Source organism: Bufo bufo, chromosome 7 (assembly GCF_905171765.1).
Source record: "Bufo bufo chromosome 7, aBufBuf1.1, whole genome shotgun sequence".
NCBI classification, from domain to species: domain Eukaryota; kingdom Metazoa; phylum Chordata; class Amphibia; order Anura; family Bufonidae; genus Bufo; species Bufo bufo.
The window spans coordinates 233,740,057-233,752,306 of record NC_053395.1 but is presented as its reverse complement, the minus strand read 5'-3'; the positions used below and the strand labels follow the sequence as shown (position 1 = coordinate 233,752,306).

The following is a 12,250-nucleotide window of genomic DNA, read 5'->3' as shown; positions in this document are numbered from 1 at the left end:
CCCCAGTATAATAAACATTGAGTGCGGCCCACCCCCCCCAGTATAATAACATTGAGTGCGGCCCCCCCCCAGTATAATAAACATTGAGTGCGGCCCCCCCCCCCAGTATAATAAACATTGAGTGCGGCCCACCTGTATAATAAACATTGAGTGCGGCCCCCCCCAGCATAATAAACATTGAGTGCGCCCCCCCCAGTATAATAAACATTGAGTGCGGCCGCCCACCCAGTATAATAAACATTGAGTGCGGCCCCCCCCAGTATAATAAACATTGAGTGCGCCCCCCCCAGTATAATAAACATTGAGTGCGGCCCCCCCCCCAGTATATAATAAACATTGAGTGCGGCCCCCCCCCCAGTATAATAACATTGAGTGCGGCCCCCCCCCCCCCCCCCCAGTATAATAAACATTGAGTGCGGCCCCCCCCCCCAGTATAATAAACATTGAGTGCGGCCCCCCCCCCAGTATAATAAACATTGAGTGCGGCCCCCCAGTATAATAAACATTGAGTGCGGCCCCCCCAGTATAATAAACATTGAGTGCGGCCCCCCAGTATAATAAACATTGAGTGCGGCCCCCCCCAGTATAATAAACATTGAGTGCGGCCCCCCCCAGTATAATAAACATTGAGTGCGGCCCCCCCAGTATAATAACATTGAGTGCGGCCCCCCCAGTATAATAAACATTGAGTGCGGCCCCCCCCAGTATAATAAACATTGAGTGCGGCCCCCCCAGTATAATAAACATTGAGTGCGGCCCCCCAGTATAATAAACATTGAGTGCGGCCCCCCCAGTATAATAAACATTGAGTGCGGCCCCCCAGTATAATAAACATTGAGTGCGGCCCCCCAGTATAATAAACATTGAGTGCGGCCCCCCCAGTATAATAAACATTGAGTGCGGCCCCCCCCAGTATAATAAACATTGAGTGCGGCCCCCCCCAGTATAATAAACATTGAGTGCGGCCGCCCCAGTATAATAAACATTGAGTGCGGCCCCCCCCAGTATAATAAACATTGAGTGCGGCCCCCCCAGTATAATAAACATTGAGTGCGGCCCCCCCAGTATAATAAACATTGAGTGCGGCCCCCCCAGTATAATAAACATTGAGTGCGGCCCCCCCCAGTATAATAAACATTGAGTGCGGCCCCCCAGTATAATAAACATTGAGTGCGGCCCCCCCAGTATAATAAACATTGAGTGCGGCCCCCCCCCAGTATAATAAACATTGAGTGCGGCCCCCCAGTATAATAAACATTGAGTGCGGCCCCCCCAGTATAATAAACATTGAGTGCGGCCCCCCAGTATAATAAACATTGAGTGCGGCGCCCCCCCCCCCCCCCCCCAGTATAATAAACATTGTTGGCGCAGTGCCAATGAGGGTTAAAATTATTTTTTTTTTTAATTAACTCACCTTCTCCAGTTGATCGCGCAGCTGCCGGTCTCCTGTTCTTTCTTCAGGACCTGTGGTGACGTCACTGAGCTTATCACATGGTCCATTACCATGGTGATGGATCATGTGATGTATCATGTGATGAGCACAGTGATGAATACATTCCTATGGGGAAAAATGCAGAATCCGGCATTCAGGCAAGTCTTCAGTTTTTTTCGCCAGAGATAAAACCGTAGAATGCTGCGGTTTTATCTTTTGCCTGATCAGTCAAAAAGACTGACCTGAAGACATCTTTTCCGGTATAGAGCCCCTGTGACGGAACTCTATGCCGGAAATGAAAAACGCTAGTGTGAAAGTACCCTAAAATATTAAGTTTAAATCCCCCCTTTCCCAATTTTGCATATAAAATATATAAACAATAAATAAACATATTACATAGCGCTGCGTCCGAAAAGTCCAAACTATTAAATTATTAAAAAATATCTCCTACGCGGTGAGCATTCGCCATTTTTTTGTCACCTTGTCACCCCAAACAATAGGATAGGACTGTTCTATTATGGGCCGAACGTTTCATAAAATGCACGCAGCTTTTTTTGGTGTTTTTTTTGCACGGTATTGAGTATCGCAATACTTTTTTATGGTGACGAAAGTGAATCAAAACTTTGGTATCGAAACAACCCTACTCCAATCTGATCGGCGTAGCGTTGTCACGATACCAAAATTTTTATTCGGTTTCGATTTGGCGAAAAATTTTATTTGGCTCCTAAATTTTTCAGTTCAGGAGCCAATGGCTACTAGGTATTTTTTTTAGTCTGGAGCCCTGATCTTAATACCGATGAGCTCGGGCTACACTGTGACTTTGGCCGTGACACGCATACTTGGCTGAAGATCTCTTACTTTCCACCCTCTTCCTGCGCTACTCTGTAGTCGCATCATGTGTTGAGCCCATGTCCACCGGCCTAAAAAACTCTTACTGTTAGTGTCTCTTCACACTGCGCCGTCAGGTCGCAGTCAGCCTTTTGAGGTAAATTAGCTGTGAATTTAAAGGGTTTCTACCACTTCGTTTCACATAATTGCTCTGCCAAACCATCCTAATATAATAGGTTTTGGGGCAGCCGTTTCGCTAAAAAAAGAACTTTTATAGATATGCTAATGAGCCTCTAGGTGCTATGGAGGCGTCATTAGCACCTAGAGGCTCGGTCTACCTTCATAAACTGCCGCCGCCCAGCGCGTCCCTCCAGCCCGCCCATCTCCTCCTGAATGCGATCCTCCCTGTGAGCGCCTGTATTCGGCGCATGCGCAGTGAATGTCTGACCGCTTCCCTGCTCAGACATCTCCACTGCGCCTGCGCGATGACGTCATAATGCTCCGAGGAACAGGCGCATTGGAGATGTGGAGAATAGCTCTTTCCTGTCATAAGAGTCAGGCTATAAGATCCCCAGCAGACGGGGCACAGGAGGGTTGGGCGATCCCCAGCAGACGGGGCACAGGAGGGTTGGGCGATCCCCAGCAGACGGGGCACAGGAGGGTTGGGCGATCCCCAGCAGACGGGGCACAGGAGGGTTGGGCAATCCCCAGCAGACGGGGCACAGGAGGGTTGGGCGATCCCTAGCAGATGGGCACAGGAGGGTTGGGCAATCCCCAGCTGATGGGCACAGGAGGGTTGGGCGAACCCCAGCAGATGGGTACAGGAGGGTCGAACCATGTTATCCCCAGCAGACAGTGCACAGGAGGGTGGAACCACATGATCCCCAGCAAACGGGAAACAGGAGGGTGGAACCACGTGATCCCCAGCAAACGGGACCCAGGAGGGTGGAACCACGTGATCCCCAGCAGACGGGACACAGGAGGGTTAGGCAATCCCCAGCAGACGGGACACAGGAGGGTTAGGCAATCCCCAGCAGACGGGACACAGGAGGGTTAGGCAATCCCCAGCAGACGGGACACAGGAGGGTTAGGCAATCCCCAGCAGATGGGCACAGGACGGTCAGGCCGCACGTTCCCCAGCCAACGGTGCACAGGAGGGTGTGCTCTTCTTCAGCTTCATCTCACAGTTGCTTTTTTCTTACTTTCCAGATATTTTTGGAGACTTCTACAATACTAAACACAGACGTGTTCCCTAAGAAGATCTTGCAGGAAATCAGACAAACATTTCCATCCCTGAAGATGATGCCGTCTGAATCCAGCGTTGAGGTCCGTGGAAACTACAAGATGATAGGAAAGTTGTATAACTTCCTCCAGATGAAGCTTGGGGGTGCTGTAACACCTTCAGTCCATGATGAGGTGGACGAAGAAGAAGATGGAGATGAGTGCTTGAATCTTCAAACAGCTTTATATGAATACTTTGCTGCAATTTACCGAGAGGAGGTGGCAATGATAGAGAATCGGTTTAACGTGAAGGTGACAGAAGTGAGAAGGTCCAAGGACGCCACTTACATCAAACTGAAGCCTCTTGGGACAAATTCCTCAGTGGTAAAAGCAAAGCAAATCTTTATCAAAAAGGTTCAGTCTGTAGCCAAGGACTGGAGCCAGAAGGAAGCACCGATATCTGCCATGAAAGCTTCACTAGAAGACACCAAACAGTACATGAAGGAACATCACAAGACCTTGGTCATAGTGGACGGAGGTCGCATAATTCTCCAAGGACCTAAACGGGAATTAGCCTTGGCGGTTCAGGCTTTACAGACGGAAAAGAGCAGACCGCCACCGCCACGCAGAGTCATAACCATCTCGTCCAAAGACACAAAGAGCGAGGTGTTAGTAGACGCCAGGCACATGGACATCTTGAAGAAATTAAAGTCCAGAGAGATTGAGGAGCTCCAGCAGAAGTACCGCGTGCGGATGGACGAAGAAGATAAAGACAGGAATGTGAGTGTCACATTCACAGCCATGAGCGGAGCCCCGGATCTGGGCGCACATGCCTGTCACAGCTTCACCAGCCTCCTGCAGAGCACCATCATGAACCTTCAGAGAAAAACCATCAATGGGACCCTGGGAATTGGAGAAGAAGAGCTCGCCCAGTTCAGCTCGAGGCTGTGGAAGGGGGGAGTAGATGTTATTCTGGAGCATGAGAAGGGCTCGATCACCCTGATCGCTCCTCCAATCCTTCTGGACTTTGCTGAAGAGAAGCTCCGGCAGATCCTCCAGATACAAACTGCTGCCTCTGGAGGCGACACTGACGAGGCCATGGACACTACTAATCCCCCTGACAGAAAGACGAGTGCGGAGGAGGAGGAGGAGAAGTGCCCAATCTGCCTGGACCAGATGAAGAACAAGAAAGTTCTGAAGAAATGTAAACATGAATTCTGCGCTGATTGTCTCCAGCAATGGGTGAAGCCAGTCTGCCCGGTGTGCTCTGTCCCATACGGTGTTGTCATAGGGAACCAGCCTGCGGGGACTATGACAGAGACAACCTCACCTGTGAGTCTGCCCGGATATCCTGGATGTGGAAGCATCACAATTCACTATGACATCCCAGGCGGTATTCAGCAGGTGAGTGTAGGGGATACGTAGCTAAAGAAGTCTGGGGAGCGCTGCATACGGATGGGGTACACCAGCAATGTCTGCTCACTGGTTGGGGCCCCTGGGCTCCTCGCTGACACACCCTGACCAGATGCTGTGATGAGAATTCCCAGCTCGATGTTGTGGGGTTCCGGCTATTAGATCCTCACTGATCAGTCATTGATGGTATATCCTAACAACATGGGGTCAGCAATGAAAAATCCACCTCATCGTCCGGCTTCTTTAGAGCCTTGTTCAGACATGGAGGATTTCATGCAGATTTTCAGTGTTGATTCTGCCCTGAACATCAGCAGTAATGTACAATAGAAGTGAATGGGGTTTTATATAAGCAAAATCACACATGGTCTGAACATGGCCGAAGGTCCTGGAGCCTCGTTGTCATATTTGTGGTCATTGTTACTCCGCAGGTCGGTGACTCATTATTTTATCATCTCCTTTATTCAGAACGACCACCCTAACCCCGGGAAGGGGTTCCGTGGCACTCAACGCAGTGCGTACTTACCGAATAACACGGAGGGCAGGGAGGTTCTGGATCTGCTGAAGAAAGCCTTCAATCAGAAGCTGATCTTCACCGTGGGAGACTCCCGCACGACAAGCGCCACAGACTGCGTGACCTGGAATGATATCCACCATAAAACCAGCCAAACCGGGGGCTCAGCCGGGTAAGAGAAAGACAGGGGTTTAATTTATGAGGAGGGGGCAGAGGGGTCGGGACGGAGGGGCAGAGGGGTCGGGACGGAGGGGCAGAGGGGTCGGGACGGAGGGGCAGAGGGGTCGGGACGGAGGAGCAGAGGGATCGGGACGGAGGGGCAGAGGGATTCGGAGGGAGGGGCATAGTGGTCTGGAGGGAGGGGAGAGGGGTCCAGAGAGAGGGAGGGGCATAGTGGTCCGGAGGGAGGGGAGAGGGATTCGAAGGGAGAAGCAGAGGGGTCCGGAGGGAGGGGTCCAAAGAGAGAGGGGCAGAGGGGTCCGGAGGGAGAGGCAGAGGGGTCCGGAGGGAGGGGCATAGTGGTCTGGAGGGAGGGGAGAGGGGTCCAGAGAGAGGGAGGGGCATAGTCGTCCGGAGGGAGGGGAGAGGGGTCCAGAAGGAGGAGCAGAGGGGTCTTGGGGGAGGGAGAACAGATGGGGCTGGAGGGAACACATAGGGGTCCAGAGGATCAGAGTGGTCCGGAGAGAGGGACAGAGGGATCCATTAGAAGGGAGGACGGGGAGCAGAGGGAGGATGGGTCGGGGGTTTTAGCTGGAGGGAGGGACAGAGGGTTCCGGAGGGAGGGAAGACGGGGGCTGGAGGGAGTATGTCATGTATATGTCCCCTGTAGTGATGAGCGAACTTCTGTTTTCAAGTTTGGCGTACAAGGTTCGGGTTCTCTAAGAATTCCGTTATGGATTCCGTTACCACAAAGTTCTTAGATAACCCGAACCTTTTACGCCGAAGTTGAAAACAGAAGTTCGCTCATCACTAGTCCGGTGTTCACCATTTATACAGAGGAACGTTCATGGATTTAAGAGCAAGCTTTATAAAACTGTGTCAAAACACCACATCTGGCACAGTAGTAGCGCGCCCCATGTGCACGCCTCGTGGTCTAATGTGCCATAATTGTGGTTTACTTTAGGCTCAGGCTCCAGATTACAGCTCTATGTGACGCGCTGCGTCCTCCTCTGGAAGTTTGGGGAGTCCATTATTACAGCTTCTCCCTGACCGAGGAGCGTGACAATCTCTTCTCCAACTCCCTTCGCAGTTTGGGGTTTTTCTGCCAGCTTCAGCCAGAGCCATAAAATGGCCAAAATGGGGCCGGACCCTGGACCCTCCGCTATACGATTATCCATACACAGAACATCTCCTGATTCCTGGGGGGCCACGTTGTTGGTCATAGTGGGGCGCACAACTTCTGTCCTCGTTTTTGCAGCGTTCCATTGGACGCCACTTTTTTCCTACGTCTCCAATTTCCAGTTTTATACATTTATGAACTCCTTGTATCTTGTTCTCGCAGGTTTGGATACCCGGATCCTGAGTATCTGAAGCGCGTCCGTGATGAGCTGAAAGCCAAAGGAGTCGAGTGAAATGATTTATTGTACTTTATATAGGGGAATCGGATCTATATGGGGTCTCTCCAGGTGATTCACTATACATTTATATAGGGGACTCGGATCTATATGGGGTCTCTCTGGGTGATTCACTATACATTATATAAGGGACTCGGATCTATATGGGGTCTCTCTGGGTGATTCACTATACATTATATAGGGGACTCGGATCTATATGGGGTCTCTCCAGGTGATTCACTATACATTATATAGGGGACTCGGATCTATATGGGGTCTCTCTGGGTGATTCACTATACATTATATAGGGGACTCAGATCTATATGGGGTCTTTCCAGGTGATTCACTGAGATCTATATGGGGTCTCTCTGGGTGATTCACTATACATTATATAGGGGACTCAGATCTATATGGGGTCTCTCCAGGTGATTCACTGAGATCTATATGGGGTCTCTCCGGGTAATTCACTATACATTATAAAGGGACTCAGATCTATATGGGGTCTCTCCAGGTGATTCACTGAGATCTATATGGGGTCTCTCTGGGTGATTCACTATACATTATATAAGGGACTCGGATCTATATGGGGTCTCTCTGAATTTTGTGATTGGCTTAGATGTCCTGAGAACAAATAAAGTGGCGCCAGCACCCCGGACTCTGCTCCTTCTTCCTGTACGTAGTCTATACTGTGCTTACTGCATGAGCTGTATGTCATAAACCGTGTCACTGCAGCAGCACGACAACCGCATGCTAATCCAAGACCGCCAATAGGGAAAACTGCCACCCACACAAGTGTGTCTGCAGACATGTGGTTTTCATGAGACCCCATCTTGGCAAAAAAAAACATACAGTGGACACCACTTTTTTTTTCAATTCTCATTAATTTAACTGCAGTTTATGAAGATGGCCATAATAGGATACATCACATAGACGTGATATAATCCGTGTTACTCCAGAGCTGCACTCACTATTCTGCTGGTGCAGTCACTGTGTACATACATTACTTATCCTGTACTGATCCTGAGTTACATCCTGTATTATACTCCAGAGCTGCACTCACTATTCTGCTGGTGCAGTCACTGTGTACATACATTACCTATCCTGTACTGATCCCCAGTTACATCCTGCATTATACTCCAGAGCTGCACTCACTATTCTGCTGGTGCAGTCACTGTGTACATACATTACTTATCCTGTACTGATCCTGAGTTACATCCTGTATTATACTCCAGAGCTGCACTCACTATTCTGCTGGTGCAGTCACTGTGTACATACATTACTTATCCTGTACTGATCCTGAGTTACATCCTGTATTATACTCCAGAGCTGCACTCACTATTCTGCTGGTGGAGTCACTGTGTACATACATTACTTATCCTGTACTGATCCTGAGTTACATCCTGTATTATACTCCAGAGCTGCACTCACTATTCTGCTGGTGCAGTCACTGTGTACATACATTACTTATCCTGTACTGATCCTGAGTTACATCCTGTATTATACTCCAGAGCTGCACTCACTATTCTGCTGGTGCAGTCACTGTGTACATACATTACCTATCCTGTACTGATCCCCAGTTACATCCTGCATTATACTCCAGAGCTGCACTCACTATTCTGCTGGTGCAGTCACTGTGTACATACATTACTTATCCTGTACTGATCCTGAGTTACATCCTGTATTATACTCCAGAGCTGCACTCACTATTCTGCTGGTGCAGTCACTGTGTACATACATTACTTATCCTGTACTGATCCTGAGTTACATCCTGTATTATACTCCAGAGCTGCACTCACTATTCTGCTGGTGGAGTCACTGTGTACATACATTACTTATCCTGTACTGATCCTGAGTTACATCCTGTATTATACTCCAGAGCTGCACTCACTATTCTGCTGGTGCAGTCACTGTGTACATACATTACTTATCCTGTACTGATCCTGAGTTACATCCTGTATTATACTCCAGAGCTGCACTCACTATTCTGCTGGTGCAGTCACTGTATACATACATTACTTATCCTGTAATGATCCTGAGTTACATCCTGTATTATACTCCAGAGCTGCACTCACTATTCTGCTGGTGCAGTCACTGTGTACATACATTATTTATCCTGTACTGATCCTGATTTACTTCCTGTATTATACTCCAGAGCTGCACTCACTATTCTGCTGGTGCAGTCACTGTGTACAGACATTACTTATCCTGTACTGATCCTGAGTTACATCCTGTATTATACTCCAGAGCTGCACTCACTATTCTGCTGGTGCAGTCACTGTGTACATACATTACATTACTTATCCTGTACTGATCCTGAGTTACATCCTGTATTATACTCCAGAGCTGCACTCACTATTCTGCTGGTGCAGTCACTGTGTACATACATTACTTATCCTGTACTGATCCTCAGTTACATCCTGTATTATACTCCAGAGCTGCACTCACTATTCTGCTGGTGCAGTCACTGTGTACATACATTACTTATCCTGTACTGATCCTGAGTTACATCCTGTATTATACTCCAGCGCTGCACTCACTATTCTGCTGGTGCAGTCACTGTGTACATACATTACTTATCCTGTACTGATCCTGAGTTACATCCTGTATTATACTCCAGAGCTGCACTCACTATTCTGCTGGTGCAGTCACTGTGTACATACATTACTTATCCTGTACTGATCCCCAGTTACATCCTGCATTATACTCCAGAGCTGCACTCACTATTCTGCTGGTGCAGTCACTGTGTACATACATTACCTATCCTGTACTGATCCCCAGTTACATCCTGCATTATACTCCAGAGCTGCACTCACTATTCTGCTGGTGCAGTCACTGTGTACAGACATTACTTATCCTGTACTGATCCTGAGTTACATCCTGTATTATACCCCAGAGCTGCACTCACTATTCTGCTGGTGCAGTCACTGTGTACATACATTACCTATCCTGTACTGATCCCCAGTTACATCCTGCATTATACTCCAGAGCTGCACTCACTATTCTGCTGGTGCAGTCACTGTGTACATACATTACTTATCCTGTACTGATCCTGAGTTACATCCTGTATTATACTCCAGAGCTGCACTCACTATTCTGCTGGTGCAGTCACTGTGTACATACATTACTTATCCTGTACTGATCCTGAGTTACATCCTGTATTATACTCCAGAGCTGCACTCACTATTCTGCTGGTGGAGTCACTGTGTACATACATTACTTATCCTGTACTGATCCTGAGTTACATCCTGTATTATACTCCAGAGCTGCACTCACTATTCTGCTGGTGCAGTCACTGTGTACATACATTACTTATCCTGTACTGATCCTGAGTTACATCCTGTATTATACTCCAGAGCTGCACTCACTATTCTGCTGGTGCAGTCACTGTGTACATACATTACCTATCCTGTACTGATCCCCAGTTACATCCTGCATTATACTCCAGAGCTGCACTCACTATTCTGCTGGTGCAGTCACTGTGTACATACATTACTTATCCTGTACTGATCCTGAGTTACATCCTGTATTATACTCCAGAGCTGCACTCACTATTCTGCTGGTGCAGTCACTGTGTACATACATTACTTATCCTGTACTGATCCTGAGTTACATCCTGTATTATACTCCAGAGCTGCACTCACTATTCTGCTGGTGGAGTCACTGTGTACATACATTACTTATCCTGTACTGATCCTGAGTTACATCCTGTATTATACTCCAGAGCTGCACTCACTATTCTGCTGGTGCAGTCACTGTGTACATACATTACTTATCCTGTACTGATCCTGAGTTACATCCTGTATTATACTCCAGAGCTGCACTCACTATTCTGCTGGTGCAGTCACTGTGTACATACATTACCTATCCTGTACTGATCCCCAGTTACATCCTGCATTATACTCCAGAGCTGCACTCACTATTCTGCTGGTGCAGTCACTGTGTACATACATTACTTATCCTGTACTGATCCTGAGTTACATCCTGTATTATACTCCAGAGCTGCACTCACTATTCTGCTGGTGCAGTCACTGTGTACATACATTACTTATCCTGTACTGATCCTGAGTTACATCCTGTATTATACTCCAGAGCTGCACTCACTATTCTGCTGGTGGAGTCACTGTGTACATACATTACTTATCCTGTACTGATCCTGAGTTACATCCTGTATTATACTCCAGAGCTGCACTCACTATTCTGCTGGTGCAGTCACTGTGTACATACATTACTTATCCTGTACTGATCCTGAGTTACATCCTGTATTATACTCCAGAGCTGCACTCACTATTCTGCTGGTGCAGTCACTGTGTACATACATTACTTATCCTGTACTGATCCTGAGTTACATCCTGTATTATACTCCAGAGCTGCACTCACTATTCTGCTGGTGCAGTCACTGTATACATACATTACTTATCCTGTAATGATCCTGAGTTACATCCTGTATTATACTCCAGAGCTGCACTCACTATTCTGCTGGTGCAGTCACTGTGTACATACATTATTTATCCTGTACTGATCCTGATTTACTTCCTGTATTATACTCCAGAGCTGCACTCACTATTCTGCTGGTGCAGTCACTGTGTACAGACATTACTTATCCTGTACTGATCCTGAGTTACATCCTGTATTATACTCCAGAGCTGCACTCACTATTCTGCTGGTGCAGTCACTGTGTACATACATTACATTACTTATCCTGTACTGATCCTGAGTTACATCCTGTATTATACTCCAGAGCTGCACTCACTATTCTGCTGGTGCAGTCACTGTGTACATACATTACTTATCCTGTACTGATCCTCAGTTACATCCTGTATTATACTCCAGAGCTGCACTCACTATTCTGCTGGTGCAGTCACTGTGTACATACATTACTTATCCTGTACTGATCCTGAGTTACATCCTGTATTATACTCCAGCGCTGCACTCACTATTCTGCTGGTGCAGTCACTGTGTACATACATTACTTATCCTGTACTGATCCTGAGTTACATCCTGTATTATACTCCAGAGCTGCACTCACTATTCTGCTGGTGCAGTCACTGTGTACATACATTACTTATCCTGTACTGATCCCCAGTTACATCCTGCATTATACTCCAGAGCTGCACTCACTATTCTGCTGGTGCAGTCACTGTGTACATACATTACCTATCCTGTACTGATCCCCAGTTACATCCTGCATTATACTCCAGAGCTGCACTCACTATTCTGCTGGTGCAGTCACTGTGTACAGACATTACTTATCCTGTACTGATCCTGAGTTACATCCTGTATTATACCCCAGAG

The 12,250-nt window shown here is 47.7% G+C and overlaps 1 protein-coding gene across 2 annotated transcripts in view; it reads left to right on the top strand.

Moving 5' to 3' along the window:
* Positions 1 to 7,305, top strand: part of DTX3L (deltex E3 ubiquitin ligase 3L) — a 20,759-nt gene extending 13,454 nt beyond the window's left edge. The window contains exons 3-6 of one of the 2 annotated variants that reach the window (XM_040441100.1): positions 3,470 to 4,885; positions 5,360 to 5,577; positions 6,907 to 7,020; positions 7,075 to 7,305. In XM_040441100.1, the coding sequence (XP_040297034.1) occupies positions 3,470 to 4,885; positions 5,360 to 5,577; positions 6,907 to 6,976 (1,704 nt within the window). In that variant the 3' untranslated portion in view covers positions 6,977 to 7,020; positions 7,075 to 7,305. Of the gene's footprint in view, positions 1 to 3,469; positions 4,886 to 5,359; positions 5,578 to 6,906 lie in introns of both variants that reach the window. The other variant, XM_040441099.1, reaches the window with a different exon arrangement.
* Positions 7,306 to 12,250: the final 4,945 nt, after the last annotated feature.